This window comes from Eptesicus fuscus, chromosome 5 (assembly GCF_027574615.1).
Source record: "Eptesicus fuscus isolate TK198812 chromosome 5, DD_ASM_mEF_20220401, whole genome shotgun sequence".
NCBI classification, from domain to species: Eukaryota; Metazoa; Chordata; class Mammalia; order Chiroptera; family Vespertilionidae; genus Eptesicus; species Eptesicus fuscus.
The window spans coordinates 32,482,929-32,500,341 of NC_072477.1; the positions used below are offsets into that span (position 1 = coordinate 32,482,929).

General features: G+C 42.5%; 1 protein-coding gene across 1 annotated transcript in view; it reads right to left on the bottom strand.

The window, feature by feature from the left end:
* The window catches only part of PRKCH (protein kinase C eta), a 221,949-nt gene that overhangs the window by 137,316 nt on the left and 67,220 nt on the right, over positions 1 to 17,413 (bottom strand). Inside the window, exon 2 of the mRNA XM_008138975.3 lies at positions 13,569 to 13,632. Coding sequence (XP_008137197.1) covers positions 13,569 to 13,632 — 64 coding nt within the window. The remainder of the gene's footprint in view (positions 1 to 13,568; positions 13,633 to 17,413) is intronic.

The following is a 17,413-nucleotide window of genomic DNA, read 5'->3' on the forward strand; positions in this document are numbered from 1 at the left end:
CATTTCTGTTTTACCAAAATCTCAGTTCCACTGAGAGACTACCACATTAGTGTCATTTCAATGATATACTTGAGAAAATTAAGAAAAGTCAGATTCTGCATTTTGCAAGAATTTTGACTTCAAAGCGAGTGCCACACGCAGTGGATCTGCGGATGCTCTGTCCACAGATCTAGGAGCTATTTCTGAGGTGCAGCTTTGAATGCTTACAGCTCTGACCACTTGCTCAGAAGTATTGCCACGACCCTGTTCTGCTCAAATAAAGCAAAGGTTTAGCATAAAGCGACCAGGAGCAGGCATCTCTAAAGTTAGAAACCACCAGTGCTTCTGGGTTGTTTTGGTGTCACTTCCTGACCTTCCTCTTTTTATGAGAAAGGCTTATAACAAAAACTGGCTGAAAAAGTACCTTGCAGAGTAAAAATGATTAGAAAAAAAAGGGTTCCAGTTTTTAAAAAAAGGATTACAGTTTCTGTCACCTGTATCACCTGCCGCCTATATAATAATCAGTCTCCAATATAACATACACTGATATTTGTCAGTTCCTTCTCTCTGTGGTCACTAGAATGAAAAAGGCTGGATTTCTGGAAGAAAGATAAAAGGAAAGGTTAACCTAAAAATTCTAAAAGTAATTTGGTCTCAGGACCATTTTATAGTCTTAAAAATTGAGAACTCAAAAATTTTTGGGTTATGTGGGTTTTTCTCTATTGCTATTTGCCATTATTAGAAATTAAAATTGAGGTATTTAAATGTTTTCATTTAAAACAATAACAAATCCATTGAATGTTAACATAAATAACATTTTTATGAAAGATAACTGTATTTTCCAAAACAAAAATCTTAATGAGAAGAGTGATAATTTTTATGATTTTGCAAATCTTTCATATCTTAGAGTCAGCTGGATTCTTTTTTATTTTTATTTTTTTGTCTCACTTGAGGATTTTTTTCCCCATTGATTGTTTTCAGAGAGAGTGGAAGGGAAGAGAAGGGAGAGAGAGAGAAAGAAAGAATCATCTCTATGAGCATCACTTGGTAGCATCCTGTACATGCGCAAATTGAACCTGCAATCCAGGTACAATGCCCTTGACCAGGAATTGAAATTTTGACTCTTCGGTGTTCTGGCTAATACTCTAACTACTGAACAACACTGGCCAAGGCCCAGCTGGATTCTTAATATCTGCTTCTGTATTCAATTTGTTGCAACTTTGTTTTAGTTGAAGTATAAGAATAAAATCTAGCCCTAGCCTGTCTGGCTCAACAGGTAGAGCATTGGCCCAAGGACTAAAGGGTCCCCGGTTCGATTCTGGTCAAGGGCAGGTACCCCAGCTGCAGGATCCCTGGCTGTGCTCTGGGTGCATACAAGAGGCAACCAATCAATATGTCTCTCTCACATCAATGTTTCCCTCTCCCTGTCTCTCCCCTCCCTTCCACTCTCTCTCTTTAAAAAAAAAAAAAAAGAAAAATCAATGGGAAAATATTCTTGGGTGAGGATTAACAACAATAAAAAAGAATAAACTCTAGCTGCACACATAGATTAATTGGAAAAAGGTGTTTTAATAGCTTATAATTATAAATATTTGTTGGTACTACATCAAAACTTAGCAAGTGGTAGCTTCTTAAAAGTTAGTTGCAATTGGAATCCAAAACCATCATCAATGAGCTTTTCAAACTCTACTACATTAAGTCCATTAGCCTATCTTATTATTTCAATGGATCCTTGACTCATAGATGTTTTTGTAACATCTTGTATGGGTCATTTCGAAAACACAGTTCACTGAGTTATGTAGATCTTCTAACCATTGACATATTTTACCATACATATTAAAATGTCACAACTGTTCATTAATATCAACAACAGATGCATGAGAAAAATCTTTGTTAAGTACTGGAAGCTGAAAAGCTAATCATGGTGGATATAAATTTTCCAAAATGGAAGGGTCCAATTGTGTCATTGGCATCAAATAGTCAGAGTTGTTTTCCTTGAAATAACAGACTTGCTACATTCATCTTTAGGAAAATACCTGACAAGTTGCCAAGTCTCCGTAACTATAGTTTGGCATTCTTTCAAGTAAAAATGGTGTTACGTGGAAAAAATGGCTAGCTCAGCTAACAACTCCATCACACAAGTGTTTTTCCTTGAGACATGGCCGTTTTTCAGTATGTGGAAGTGCTTTATGCATAGCTCCCACTTTGTCACACAGCATATTATAAAGTAAAAACGTTAAAATTGTTTATTGCTTCATCAAATATATTCTTAAGTGAAATTGTTTTATTTTTTTCTTTCCCTGCAATTATATGGCAATGAAGATTACACCGATGACTGTACATTTGGTGCCTTAATTGGTTCTAATGTGCTAATAGTTTTACCCACCATTCCTTTTGCACCATTGGTGCAAATGTCAACACATTTGAAAAGGCAAACAACATCTTAGTATTATAAGAAAAAATAGTTTTGAGCTACAGACCTCCTGAAAACATCTCTAGAACCTCCAGAGGTCTGCAGGGCCATACTTTGAGAACCAACTAAATTCTGAACAAAACCAGCACTTAAAGAGTTTTTCATCAACAGTCAATGAAAGTAAGAGAAGTAGTCAGGATGATACTTGGGGTTCAACTAGGCAAATATAGCTGTCATGCCAAAACAAAACTCATTTATTTAATTTTTAATTTCTTCTGCATTCCAGCTGGAGGTCTGCATTCAGAAACCCCACTGATGCCCAGCAGGTGTGGTTCAGTGGTTGAGCATCGACTCATGAACCCAGAGGTCATGGTTCGATTCCCGGTCAGGGCACATGTGACGGTTGTGGGCTTGATCCCCAGTGAGATCAGGAGGCAGTCAATCGATGTTGATGTTTCTCTCTCATCAATGTTTCTATCTCTCTCTAAAATCAATAAAAATGTAATTTAAAAAAAAGAAATCCTACTGACAATTGCAATTAAACCTGAGCAAATCTCAAGCTCACTCCTCCCAGAGCTCTCTGATCCACGCCTGGTATCTGAGAAGGTGGCACCTTTCCCAGGTGAATGTCAACCTTTAGGTTTAAGAAGGAGGGGCCCAAGGGGAGCCTTGCAAAAATACATCATCCCCAAAGATGACAACACCCTGCGGAGGGTGGGATTATACCACCGAGCAGACAGTTTTCTTCCAAGGTAGAACAAAGAGAAAACACAAAAATGCCTCCCAGAGTGATGGATGGCTTAGAAAGATTTTGGACCTCAGCATCCCGGTCTGAGCTTGTGTCTGGGTCCGGCACGGACAGCAGCAAAACGGTGTCTCTGAGCTGCACTCACCACCTGCAGACGGAGCGCTGCAGGAGCCTCGGAAGGCTGTTGTGAGAACAAAGGAAATAATAGACAGGATTCCATGACTACAGAGAGAGAATCGATGACCAGCCCAAGAGCCCATCCTACCAGAAGGGAAATAAAACAAGAAACAAGACTGCTGTTATCATTTGCTGAATTACAGGCCCAACACAGTCTCTGGTCCTCAGGTGGCTTTAAATAAATGAGCTGGCTGTGACAGAGAAGAGGAGCAAGCGCACTATGACAGGGGACAGTGAGCCTCAATCCTTTAAAATGATGGTTTCTTCTTTTTCCAAGAAACCAAGTCTTTTCCCCTTCCCTCAATGCCTCTTTCTCTCTCTCCTATCCTGTCTTCAACCTGGCCATCATTTCCAATGGTAGCCACTGAACTGCTTGGACCATAAGGAAAACTGAAGTGGTCACTCATTCCTGGGGCTGAATATACCAAAGGAATATATTTTAAAAATAAAGTAAATTTAAAAATAAAATCAGCAAACTGTCACCGGGCTTGAAACATGAGAAGGGACACTGGCAATGAACTGCCATCAGAGACTGATGTTCCCCTGCACTGTGAGTGTGAGGGACCGTGAGAAACTGTGGGTTGCAGTTTTCAAGCAGTGACACGTTTCATGTGTGGCCCCAACGATTTAGCAGAGAACATAATTATTTGTAGACCAGTGGGTTGACACAGGAAGTCTGAGCTAAAGACTGAGGCAATGGTATCAAAAACAAACAAACCAAAAAAGGAGCAGAATCTGACTCTGTGCTCTTATGCCTGCCTTGGCAGAGAGAAGGAGCAGATACCCAAGTTCAAGTGCACTTTCCATCTTCTCCCCGGGAGAAACGTGCATCGGCTTCACTAATGTACTAAGACAAGGTGGGCAATTCAAAGTCTGAGCAAAGTTTTCTAGACATGCTGCAAATCCACGGACGACAGGTGCTTTGTCAACTTGTGTTTTTTGTTTGTGTTTTAAGAAATTAAAACACAAACAAACAAACAAAACAAACAAACAAACAAAAAAACACAAACTGGTACGGAATATCTTCACGTTTGCCTTGGGGACTAGGGAAAAAAGCATGGGCACACAGAATGTTTGTCTTACTATCTTCCTAAAGATACTTCTACCATGGATTCTTTTGATTTCCTTTATTCTTTTAGGAAACTATCCTAAACTTTGCAAGTGCAAAACGTTATGTAATTGTTAGTAGGAGATGATTACTCGTCACTCACTGTAAGTGGGAACTTGATGCTGGCATGAAGGGAACTGTCTTACTCAGCCCTTCCTACCTGCAGCTTTTGACTCACTGCTTAGTATTCGTTAGGAACTTTTAAAAATCTTCCTGAAGAACTTTAGTCATTTACAATTTTTAGCCTCTTTGTAATATTTAAAAATTGGGAATTAAGGATAAAATAGATACAGACAGAAAAAAAACCACACACACAGCTTTAGATTATAAATGAAGATAAATAACAGGGGTTCAAAGTTAAAGGATCATTTTGATGTCACAGAGGCAGCCCAGATTCTGTGTTTTATCTAGGAAATAGTCATTTTTAAAATGTGTAGTTTATTTTTTTTTTTAAATTTCATTTCTTAGTAAGGACAATTTCCAACATGTGCAAAAGTAAATAGGATGGTACAATAAACCCACATGTCATCCGTTTTCAATAATCAACTCATGGCTAATCTGCCTTTATTTGTACCCCACAGACAGTGTGGTGTGCTTCCATTAGGAGGAACATAACATCTGGTTTTCTCTCTGTGAGCCAACCATTTAGGTTGGAGGTTGCCTGAGTCCAAGCAAAGTTCACTTAATCAAACTACATCCTCTTTGAATCATAAAATCTTATACCATGTTTCTTAACAGCATAACAATGCACCAATATCATTTCTGATTTGTTCTCACATGAGGAGATAACACGACCTGACCTCATTTCTGTTGCTTCTCTTCCAGTGTATAGCAGCTATGAATTTAGTTCGATGCATTTCCATCAGTTTCATTTATTTCAGCCTTTTTATCGCCACTCCACTCTTCCGGGTAAAAACTAGTCCAACATAGGGACCACCAGAAACGGCCAGATCTGACATTCCCCCAGCGCCAAGAGGTTGCCTTAAAACCCAGGTCTGTTTCATCACCATCGTAAATTTCAGCTCGATTAGGCGGCAGATCCAGTTGTTTGCTCCAGAAAGGCTTAGCCAGAATGAAACAAACAGTGGCATGAGACAGCGCTTTCAAAATAATAAATCACTTCAGTGGTGTCTACTTCAGCAGCAGTGCTTGGGGGAATTCTGCCTCCGATCAAGAGTGATAGATAACACATTTCTCAAAATGAACAATGGTCATGGGTTTCTGATCCAGTTGATAATACAAGCCTTCAGCTCTGTGAGGGATTTCCACAAAGAGTTTGGCTTGTTCTATCATAGCTCAATGGAGAGCCCTCCCTCAGTTTTAGAGCAGCTGTGTCTGTTCTACAGCTAAACCTGCACACAGCGCACTATATACCCAACTTTGAAAGTACTACAGTTAACAGCAATTCAAACATTACTTTTCAAAGGCTTTTATGTTCTGTTCTTTAAACTTCACTATAAAACGTTTTGATGACCATTTTGAAGAAATGATGTCTTGTGGTGAGATAGTCCCTGGCATGCAGTAAGCACTCAAATATTATTGAATGAGTAATGAATACATTAGCAAAATGGGTGTTAAGTAAACCTTCAAAACAGTTTGGTGAGTTTGACAAATCATAATCCATGGCCCAGAGTCCTTAAACGCTGGTGTTCCATAGAGTTCTGCTATTGGTCACCTTGGTTTTCTCTCTAAATCTTTCCACCGGGTGCCCTGATCCATGGACCTGGCTCCCATGGACACCTAGAGCACTCTCTTGGGCTCAGCTTTCTTGCCAAACTACAGACTCTGATTTTCAATTCCTCCTAGACATGTCCACTTGGGTTTCCACAAGCACCTCAAACTCTACTGGCCCGAAGCTGAATTCATCATCTTCCATCCCTATGTTTCTATCCTGGTGAATGATTCCACAACATCATCTGAGACTCATCTTCTGTATCCCTAACATCCAATGAACTGACAATTCCTGTTGGTTTCACTACATATCCATCTCTCATAGCTGTCCCCTCCTCCCCATCCATCCCCACAGATTCCAACTTAACTGAAGCTCTACTAATCTCAACCTTAGACAACTTTAATAGTCTCTTAATGGCTCTCACACCCTTGTCTCCTTTTATGTTTTAACAACCCCTCCTTGAACCCACTGCTACCAAATCAGATCTTTTTTTTTTCTCTACTTAAAACCCTTCACTGGTACCCCCTTCACCTCTGCTAGCCTCAGACTAGAAATGTATCATCTAACCCGGGACCCTTCTGAGGGTGAGATGGTGTTACTCATTGTTACGCTGGTACAGCAGGCAGACTGCCCTGGGCACGTGTCCCATGTCTCTGGCCACATCTCCTCGCCACTCCCCCACCTTCATCACCTCCCCACTACTTTCAGTTTCTGGAACCCCTTCCTGCTCTCTCACATCTGTGACTTTGTACGAACTAGCTTCCCCTCCTGGCATATTTCTATTTATCATCAAACTTGCTACACCTCCTCTGTGAAGCTTTCTCTAAAACCTTCCAGCTGATCTTGGGGATATTCCATATCCCCAAGGGTCAACACCTGGTCTTGGACTTATTCCCGCCTGGGAGACACTGCACACCGCTCCCTCCTATGAGCTTCGTCAGGAAAATGTCTCTGGCTTGTTCATTTTATCTCCCCAGCATCCACGATGACTCAAAGGTCTGCACCCAACAGGCATTTATGTCATTTCTCAGTTATGTCTTATGTTTAAGAAAAACTTTCTGCCTTTGCTGACTGTTTCAGCATAATTAATAAAAGATAAGAATATGAGACAGGATAAAATAAGTAATTATCAGTAGTTCCAAATGTCAGTCCTATATATCATAGACCACAGCCCCAGTAAGCAATTTCTTTTTTAAAGGAGAGCTTGGGGATTGTAGAATCTGAGCTAATGACAGAACTCCTATAGGAGGCCACGAAAGAAAAACAGGCATAGATATAAGCCCACATTATACTAGTAAATGTCCACTAAATTCCTGAGGTGTCCTATCCTATATAATAAAACCCTAATACGCAAATCAACGGAACAGTGGAACGACTGGTCTCTATGACGCGCACTGACCACCAGGGGGCAGACGCTCAATGCAGGAGCTGCCCCTTGGTGGTCAGTGTGCTCCCACAGGGAGAGTGCTGCTCAGCCAGAAGCTGGGCTCACGGCTGGCGAGTGCAGCTGCGATGGCAGGAGCCTCTCCCGCCTCTGCAGCAGCACTAAGAACCCCTCAGCGGACATCCCCTAAGGGTTCCTGGACTGCGAGAGGGTGCAGGCCAGGCTGGGGGACCCCCCCCCCCACCTCCCCCAGTGCACAAATGTTGTGCACCAGGCCTCTAGTATAAAATAAAGCTCGTGCCAAAATGAAACAAACATGTTGAATACACATGGGGTCCCAGACAGGGGTAGGGAGAGTGTACCTTCATAGTGCACTCTACAATTTACAAAGGATTTTCTTACACATTATATCACCTGACCTTTGAAACAATCCTGGGAGAGATTAGATGCATCCTGAGGCTCAACCAACGTTTCTTGAGCTCTGACAATCCCTCTGGGATCCCAGGCCAATGTCCCTTTTGTAGCCCCTGACGTACCAGGCAGGCCTGACCTCTAGTGCTCTTCATGTAAAGCCCTTCAGCATCCAAAATGGGAACGAGGGCTCCACGTGTTCTGTCAGCCAACCTGTCAGTTTATAGCGGGGGGTAATCTAGAGTGGCTGACAGAGGGAAACCAAGCCAGGGACATTCTCACAGCGCCAGGCCGCGGCTGCTGCGACAGCTGCGGCTGGCATGATGGAGGGACTCCATCCCCCCTCCTCTCACACACACAGAGGCAGCCATCATGTCGTCTGTATTTGAAGAGAAAGCTGTGCTCTAAGGCAGCAGCAACGTGCAAGCTCACAGTGAACTATAGCCTAGTAGCCAAACTGATGAGAGATAGCTCCCACAGAGAGAACAGATCTGAGGTTCTAAAATATATCCCACACAGAGACGCTATAGCACCTGAAATTTCAACATTAAAAATCTATGTCTTGTGGATAAAACAGCTCTTTTAGCATCTTTTAAAACCCGCAACACACCTAAAAGGGGAGAGGACTAAGATATCAACCACTATCGCTTTAGTATGAGTTGGTCCATGAATTCACTACCTTCCTTATTCATCACTGTTCCTGGAGAGAGAACACTGAAGCATCTTACTGAAGTAAGAGACAGTTAAAGGCAGAGAGCAGGAAAAATGGACATAAACAGGAGGGGGGATTACGAAAGATGAACTCAGCCTGCCTCACTATTATGTCCAGGGTCACCTCTGAAAGAAATACAATTTCAATGACCTGGTAAAAACTCATCCCTAATAAGATCTGACATTCCTTTCTTTCTATCACTAAAACTATAATCAACTCATACAATGAGAACATCCAGGAGGATTCCACTGCCAGTGTTCTGATGTTTCTAGTGTACAATTAAGGAAGAAAACCTAGCCTTGGCCGGTGTGCTAAATGGTTAGAGCATTGGTCCATGCACTGAGGGGTTGTGGGTTTGATTCCCAGTCAAGGGCATGATCTTGGATTGCAGGTTCTATCCTGCCCTGCTCGGGGAGTGTGTGAGAGGCAACCAATTAATGTGTCTCACATCAATGTTTCTCTCTCTCCCCATCCCTTCCACTCTCTAAAAATCATTGGGAAAAAATATCCTCGGGTGAGGGTAAAAAAAAAAAAAAAAAAGGGAAGAGAGAACCTAAATAAAACTTAGTCCTCGAGAGCTGGTATAGCTCTAAAAAAAAGAAATCATGTAATGACAACAGCACAACCAGACTGGGTCTACCATGCATGGGTTTCCTCTGTCGATCCCTTGTAACTGAATGCAGAAAGATACATCAGCACACCTAGGAGCTCACCTCTCCTCACTCTTGTCTCACTCCTCACTCTGGGTTTGCCTATAGAATGACTGTGCCCATGTTCCAAATGCTGGGAGAATGTTCTATCAATAGTGCTCTGTCATACTACATTACATTTTATTCAACTGAGCAGTGAGCAGACTATTTTTCTCGCAAATCCTGTTATGCACAAAACACCAAACAAAACAAAAAGACCTCTGAGCAGGCGGCAGACCGCCCCCCCCCCAAAAAAAAAACACACACAAAAACAAACTGTAATCTGGATAGTTTTTCATGTCCAAGTATCCTAGGTTTCTGCTAATTTCATTATTAGAGCAATGAGGCTGTGTGCAACAAATGGGACAACACATAGAAAAATGTTACCATTAAAACAATTCACGTTCATGAATAAGAACGGTTGGCTGAGAGGAGAGAAAACCATTTCTCAAAGAAGATGAATTGTCACCAGTAGCAAAATGTCAACACCAAACAGACAAACCATGGAGTCACATGTTTAAAAATCTTCACAAGGATTTTAGTAACGGAGTAGCTTATAATGAACTACCCTCCAACAACAGCAACAACAACAACAAAATTAAAATCTCTAGAAAAATATTTTTAAACAATTAGTTGAAAATTCTGGAGAGCAACCACAAAAGCAGAAATTAGAATTTGACACTTGAAGGGGATTTAATGGGGCAAGATCTGAATCTTGAGAGTGTGATACTAAGTAGAGTGATATGGAAAAAGACAAGAACTGTATACTTTCACTCATATGTGGAATATAAAACAAAAGCAAAAAAATGAACAAAACAAAAAACTCATGCATACAGATAACATAATGGTGGACAAAGAGGGCAAAAGGAGGTCAAATCCATAGTGACAGAAGGAGACTAGCCTTCAGGTGGTGAGACACAATAGAGTATCCCGATGTTGTCTTATAAAGTTGTACATCTGAAACTTATATAATGTTATTCACCAATGTTACCCCAATAAATTTAATTTAAAAATCCGCATTGATAGGCCATTTCCCAAGACTACTCCAGGCTTCACGGGGTAGGATGAACAGACTTCAAACAGAAAGCTACCTCTTCATTGGCTTGAAGTGTGAAATGACGCGATTCAGGACTGCCACGCTAACTGGAAAATGAGCAGAGAAATTCTGAAAGGATGGGCCCACAGAGAAAAGAATTCCCAAACCCAGTAACTCCTCAAATCTGTGGTCCTCCTGAACTGTGCATGTGCAAGGGCGGCTCAGAGAGGTCCAGGAAATAGCAAGAGCTAGAACCCTGAACAAAACGAGTTCAGATTTTAGCCGTTTCCCATTGAAACCCCACCTTTCCACTGAAACCCCAAACTGGCTCTACCTTAGGAATCAAGACCATCCCAGGACTATAGCATCTGCCAAAGAACTTAGAAAAAAATCCTATCTAATAAAGAGGGAATATGCTAATCGACCATCACTCCATCACAAAGATGGCTGCACCCCCAGCTGAGGCCAAGTTCCCATAAGGAGCTTTAACGAGCAATCAGCAGGGACCTGAGGCTACACCCTCCCCCATCCCGTGGGGCTTGACAGGGGACCTCAGGCTGCACCCCCACCTGGCAGGGCTTGACAGGGGACCTCAGGCTGCACCCCCCACCTGGCAGGGCTTGACAGGCAACCTCAGGCCGCACCCCTCACCCAGCAGGGCTTGACAGGGGACCTCAAGGTGCGCTTCCCGTCCTGGTGCTGGGCTAGGGGACCTCCGGCTGCTCCCCCCACCCCAGCGCCAGGCCGGGGGACCTCAGGCCACGCCCCCCACCTGGCGGGGCTTGACAGGGGACCTCAGGCCGTGCCCCCCACCCAGCAGGGATTGATGGGGGACCTGAGGCTGAGCCCCCTGCTCCCCCCACCCCTGCCTGGCGGGGCTTGACGGGGGACCTCAGGCCATGCCCCCCACCCAGAAGGGCTTGACAGGGGATCTCAGGCCATGTCCCCCACCTGGTGGGGCTTGACGGAGGACCTCAAGGCACACCCCATGCCCTAGTCTGGGCTGGAGGACCTCAGGCCATGCCCCACATCCTGGCGCCGGGCCAGGGGACCTGAGGCTACGCTCCCTGCCCGGCAGGGCTTGACAAGGGTGGGACTGGCCTGGTCTGGATCTAGCCCAATGTGGGGGGTCCAGCTGGGTCTGGGTCTCACGTGATTTTGAGGTGCATGTGGGTGGGCGGGGACTTGGCTCTGGATCCCGTGGTGAGCCCCAGACTCTGACAGGAGGAAGGTTTTCATGTACATTTTACTAATTTTCTTTCATCTCTGACACTTCTATTATAGAGAAAGGGCAAATAGCAATATTAAATTATTTCCTCTAATTAATCCCCTTTTAAAGTGCACGAATTTCATGCACCGGGTCACTAGTTAAGAATAAAAATCCTAAAAGCCTTCACAATTTTAAAGTAATAGTAATTCAGCTGTCTGCTAGAACATAAAGAATAAAGGAAAAAAACAACGTGATCATCTCAATAGATACAGAAAAAGCATTTGCCAAAATTTAAGTAGATTAATTAAAAAGAAAACTAGGGCCAGAAAGGAATTTCCCCAATTGTGATAAAGGACATCTACAAGATGCATAGAGCTGACACCATACTTAATGGGAAGAGACTAAATTCCTTCCTCCCAAGGTTGGTTATGAGACCAGGAGATCTGTCCTGGAGGCCTTCAAGCACAATAAGAAACAAAAAGGAAAATAAAAGCCACAAGTATTAGAAAAGAGAAAGAAAACTGTCTTTCTTTATAGACAACATGATTGCTGGCAGAGAAAATCCTAATTTATCTACAAAAAATAATACAAAAAACCTGGAACTAACAGATGAATTTATCAAGGTCACTGAATACAAAATCAAGATACAAAAAAATTTTTCATTTCTATAGAATGGTAATAAACAACTTCAAAATGAAATTTCCATCACTCTGAAAGTTCCCTTGTGACCTTTCCCAGTCAATCCCCTGCTGCCAGAGCAATAAACAAAATGTTTTGTTTTTTCATCAATAGATAAGTTTTGTCTATTCTGGAAGTTCATGTAAATGGAACTATATAGCACATTCCCTTGTGTGCCTGATACTTTCCCTCAGCATGATTTCTATGAGACCCATTCAAGTCATTTTGAATAGCAGTATCCTATTTCTTTATATTGCTGAGTATTCCTTCCATTATATAAATGTAAAACAATTTGTTTATCTCCTCTCCTCTTGATGGGCATTTGAGTTTTCCCTGGTTTGGGTATTATGAATAATGCTTCTACAAACATTCTTGTACATCAATTATTGTGGACAGACATTTTCATCTCTCTACGGCAAATATCTATTAGTGGAATTGTTGGGTAATAGAGTACATATGTATCTAATTATATAAAAAACTCTCAAATGGATTTCCAAAGTGGTTGTGTTCTAATACTCACTCCCACCAGCAACGTAGGAGAGGTCCAATTATTCCATATTCTCACCAACACTAGGTATGGTCAATCTATTTAATTTTAGACATTCTGGTGAGTATAAAATAATACCTTCTGGTTTTAATTTGCATTTCCCTGATGTTAAACACGTTTTCGTGTGCTTATTGGGGTTGGTGCAGGTTACACGGTTGTGGCATTTATCAAAATTCAAACTCTTCACTTCTGATCTGTTCATTGAATTGTACAATAGAGACAAAAGTTATACACATATTTTGACTGTGGGGGGTGAAGATGGGGTGTCGGCACCCTTTACACCCATGTTGTTCAGGGTCAACTCTATATAACTTTTGCCTCAATTAAAAAAAAAAAAAACGTGGGAGGGAGAGCTGGGGGTGGTACCAAGGGAAGAGAAACAGAATCACTTCAAGGACAGAATGAGGTGTAAGATTATAAGGAAAAGAACACAATGCCTAAATTTTTAACACATTCAGGGACAAAATGAATAGTTGACCCAAAACAAAACTCTAAAGAACAATTTTAAAATATTCATAAACTAAAACAGACAAAAATAATTCAGCTAAGATGAAGAGAAATAAAAACAAAACTCAGCATGTTATATAAAACAGGTGATTGCCAGACTCAGCAAATATATTTAACCAGGCAACTCAAACCAATAGACCATTGGACAACAAAATACCTGCCAGCTTAACTTGAAACAGTGAATTTTTTTAAGTGTCTTTTACAAAATGCTCTTTTTATAATTTCCATGATAGAAATTCCTACTGAGTATGAACCAAGATAAACATATACCAGAAACCATCCAAAACTCGTTCTTACCTTCAGTGAAACTCCCTGTTAGGGTTATTACTACGAACACTTTTCCTTCTGGCTCCAGATCCAACTAGAAAGAGAGAGAAAAAAAAGTACATTATATTCTGATTTTAAAATACATTTTATGGGCCTCAAATAGTCTTAGTGGGAGGACTAAATGTGCAGAGCACGGCCATAAATCAGACCTAAGTCTTTCATTCAATAGTAGAGGGGCAAGAACCAAGTAAAAACACAAGAAACCATCATGGTTGAAAAGCGAATCTAAAAGTAACAGTACTTTAGATGTTTCTCTGCTCTTGGATTTTAGTATCTTCCATTTGGGCTCTTCATGATATTAAAAGGCTCCCATAAAATTGGTCATTGTGGCTGAGATGTCCTTATCTTTTGCACGCCATTATAAGAGCAGCATTTTATTCAACTACATGGTAAGTATAGGGAATAGAGAAAAAATGGCAGCATAAAGGTAATGAATAAATGTGACCTGGCCAACTGCTAACCTTTAATTTTTAGGAAGTAAAACGCATAAGGAGAGGGGTGCTATCTCTGTCTATACTGCTTCCACCTGAGTGTAGGCAATCTCCAGGAAGCACCATGGAAGGCAGCTCAGGAGCTTTGCATTCGCTGCTGTTCACAGGAGTATCAACGTGCCTTAAGGTTCTTGTCTATGAGCTGAGATATCAAGACACACATTCTGCAAAAGAGGCAGCATCCTCTGAACGCGCTCCAGCTTCCCAAAGACCTTCACACTGCATGGCCTCGGGATGGGGCAGTGCCCTCCACACCTGCTCTGACCACACTAGCCAGGTAGGCAGCCTCTGCCCTCTTCGTGCCAGTGCTAACCTTCAACTAACTACCCATCAACACCTCTAAGCCTTGGATTGTAAGATCCAAGATTTTTGCACCCAAATACATGAATTTACAATAGTCTTTAAATAAAAGTCTGTCAGGTTGAGCCCACTTCTGCTCTTGGCCTTTCATCTAAGAGAGGGAGAGAGAGGTGTTGAGAAGCTGAGAGTAGATATGGATGGCCATTTCTGGTAGAATATGAACTTAAATAAGCGGCTGATCACATGGTATGGTGGAAAGAGCCCTGAACTAGATCAGCAGACTCCAGCCCGACAGCCATAGCTGGCTCTGGGCAAGGTCCTTCACCACCCAAGCTTCACCATTGTCATCTGAAAGTCCGTGATGTCATTATTCAGCATTTCTGACATGGCCGCTGTCAGGTTATCTCAAAGAGCATTAGCAGTACTATTCACTGCACCCATAGGTGACGAAGACTAGGGGAAAGCATTGCCCTTACCCTAGCTCACCACCACACACTTTTACACACCACATCCTGACCACATACTTTGCAAAATATAAGATGCCTATTTTGTACTGATTCAGAAAACCTGACCTATTCAGCAGCCTATTTGTATAAACCCTCCCTTGCCGAGAACCAATTCCAGCATGTAACAATTACAAGAGTTCCTTCAAAAAGGTTGATGGGACTTGGGCAGCTCAACAGGGTTGAGCCACATATGTAGTTTACCTGCTGGAAACGGCTAAACGGCACTTCCCCCAAACCTGAATGGGATTGGTCACTGCCAGACAGCTCAGGGCATTTTATTGCCTCCTGTTGGCCAAACACCTGAACAGCTGTAGGCTACTCCCCAAACTGACAATGCTTCTGTATTCTACCCTTTGATACCGTACCCTTTGAAGTGTATTATCTCCACCTTGCCTTAGGACAGTGGTCGGCAAACCATGGCTCGTGAGCCACATGCGGCTCTTTGGCCCCTTGAGTGTGGATCTTCCACAAAATACCACGGCCTGGGAGAGTCTATTTTGAAGAAGTGGCATTAGAAGAAGTTTAAGTTTAAAAAATTTGGCTCTCAAAAGAAATTTCAATCGTTGTACTGTTGCTATTTGGCTCTGTTGACTAATGAGTTTGCCGACCACTGGCTTAGGATAAATCATGTGAATAAAAGCACGGGTCCTTGGTCAAGGAAGAGTCTTCAGTTCCCTTTAGCTGAAGCTCCTCTGACCCCCAATGCCTTTCAAAAAATATGAATTTTTAAGTAGAATGCCTTAAGTAGAATAAAATGGAACAGAAAATATATTTCGTCCTTGGACTCCTTAATCATCTACGCGCAGCCCCTTTCTCCAGAATGCTGAACCCTTTGTAAGGCTGGGAAAAGAACCCCGGCACTCCCTGTCTCTGCATAAAGTCTGCATCAATGTGGTTACCACCCCTTAAGTCACCCCCATGTTGAAAATGACTATTTGCATTACATCTACTAACTTAACTATGCCCCCTTAACTACCTTCATACCTCATGCAGTTCTGAAAATAGAGCTCCCTGGAGAGATGACTAAACAGGATGTCAGGCTCTAATTGTCTCACTCTCTGCCTTGACTTGTTTCAAGGCAAAAATATGTTATTCTTCAAAGCCACTCCCTCGTCTTCAATATTAAAGGCCTGGCAGGGCTACACACATTTGACCTCACAAGATAAACTGCTGCAGGCACAGAAGGAGCTGCTGCCAGCCCCCAGGACGGACAGACTGCCAGACTGCCAGGACCCCGGGTCTGTGATTCCCCAGCCCATGGCCAGCCCACAGACTCCCTCCAACACGCTGTCAGGGCTGGCAAGGAAGGCCGCCCCACCCCGACCGTCAGGGCTGCGCTGACAGGCAGCAGGGCATTCCGCCACTTAGAGCCGGGACCTTTCACAGGTAGAACAGGCTTGCGTCCACATTCTTCTTTTATTGTTGTTGCTGTTTGGTTGGTTGTGTGTGTTTTTGGTGTCCACATTTTGACCCCTGCCACCATCGTGGAGGAGAGCCAGACTCAAATGCCATCTTCAAGCCTCGTCCATCTATGATCTCTGACCTTAGAACAGCGTTCTACAAACTGCAGGTTGAGACTCACCAGTGGGACATGAAAACAATGGAGTGGGTTACACACAACAGGAATTTTTAAGTAGAATAAAATGGAACAGAAAATAGGAACCCATCGAGTAGTAAAATAATAATGATAATGAAGTAATGAAATACTATGTCAAACCGTTTGCAGTTTTGTATGTAAGTATAAGGGTTAACTGGGTTTCAATGTGAAAATGTATTCATTACTGTCACAGAGAAACAATGTGAAAAATGTGGCCTTAGAGGTTATCTGTTTCATCTACACAGTGCTGATGGGCTATTGGCATCTATTCATAGTGGCTGCGTGGATACCCCCCGTGACAGCCAACTCACTACCCCACAAATGGCGCCCTTCATTCCTTTATGTCACAGAAAGATATTTCTCTTACAGCAGAAGTGCAGCCACTAATAGTTTTCACTCATTGACCCCAGTTCTGTCCTCTACGGTTGCAGGAGATAGCTTCTCCCCAGCTAGAACATCCATTCCGGTCAAGGGCCTGAAACTCCGTTGAAGGTTCAATCCCAGCCCAGGTTGAGGCACATGCCGGAGGCAACCAGTTGATGTGTCTCTCTCACATCAATGTTTCTCTCTCTCCCGAATCTCCTCCCTCCATTTCAGTCTCTCTAAAAATCAATGTAAATAATATCTTTGAGTGAGGATTTTAAAAATAAAAGACAAGTGGTAGGAAGGGATACAAAAGGGGCATGTGAGTACCAAGACAATTACATGGAGGAGGAAAACTCTAACAAATGGTGCTAGGACAACGGGACTTCCACATGCAAAAGAATGAAGGCAGGCTCCTACCTCATACCATATGTAAACATGAACTCAAAATGGATCACAGATCTAAGTAGAAAAGATAAAAGTATACAACTCTTAGAAGAAAGCACAGGGGCAAATTTTCCTGACCTTGGGTTAGGCAATGATGGCTTTTTAGATATG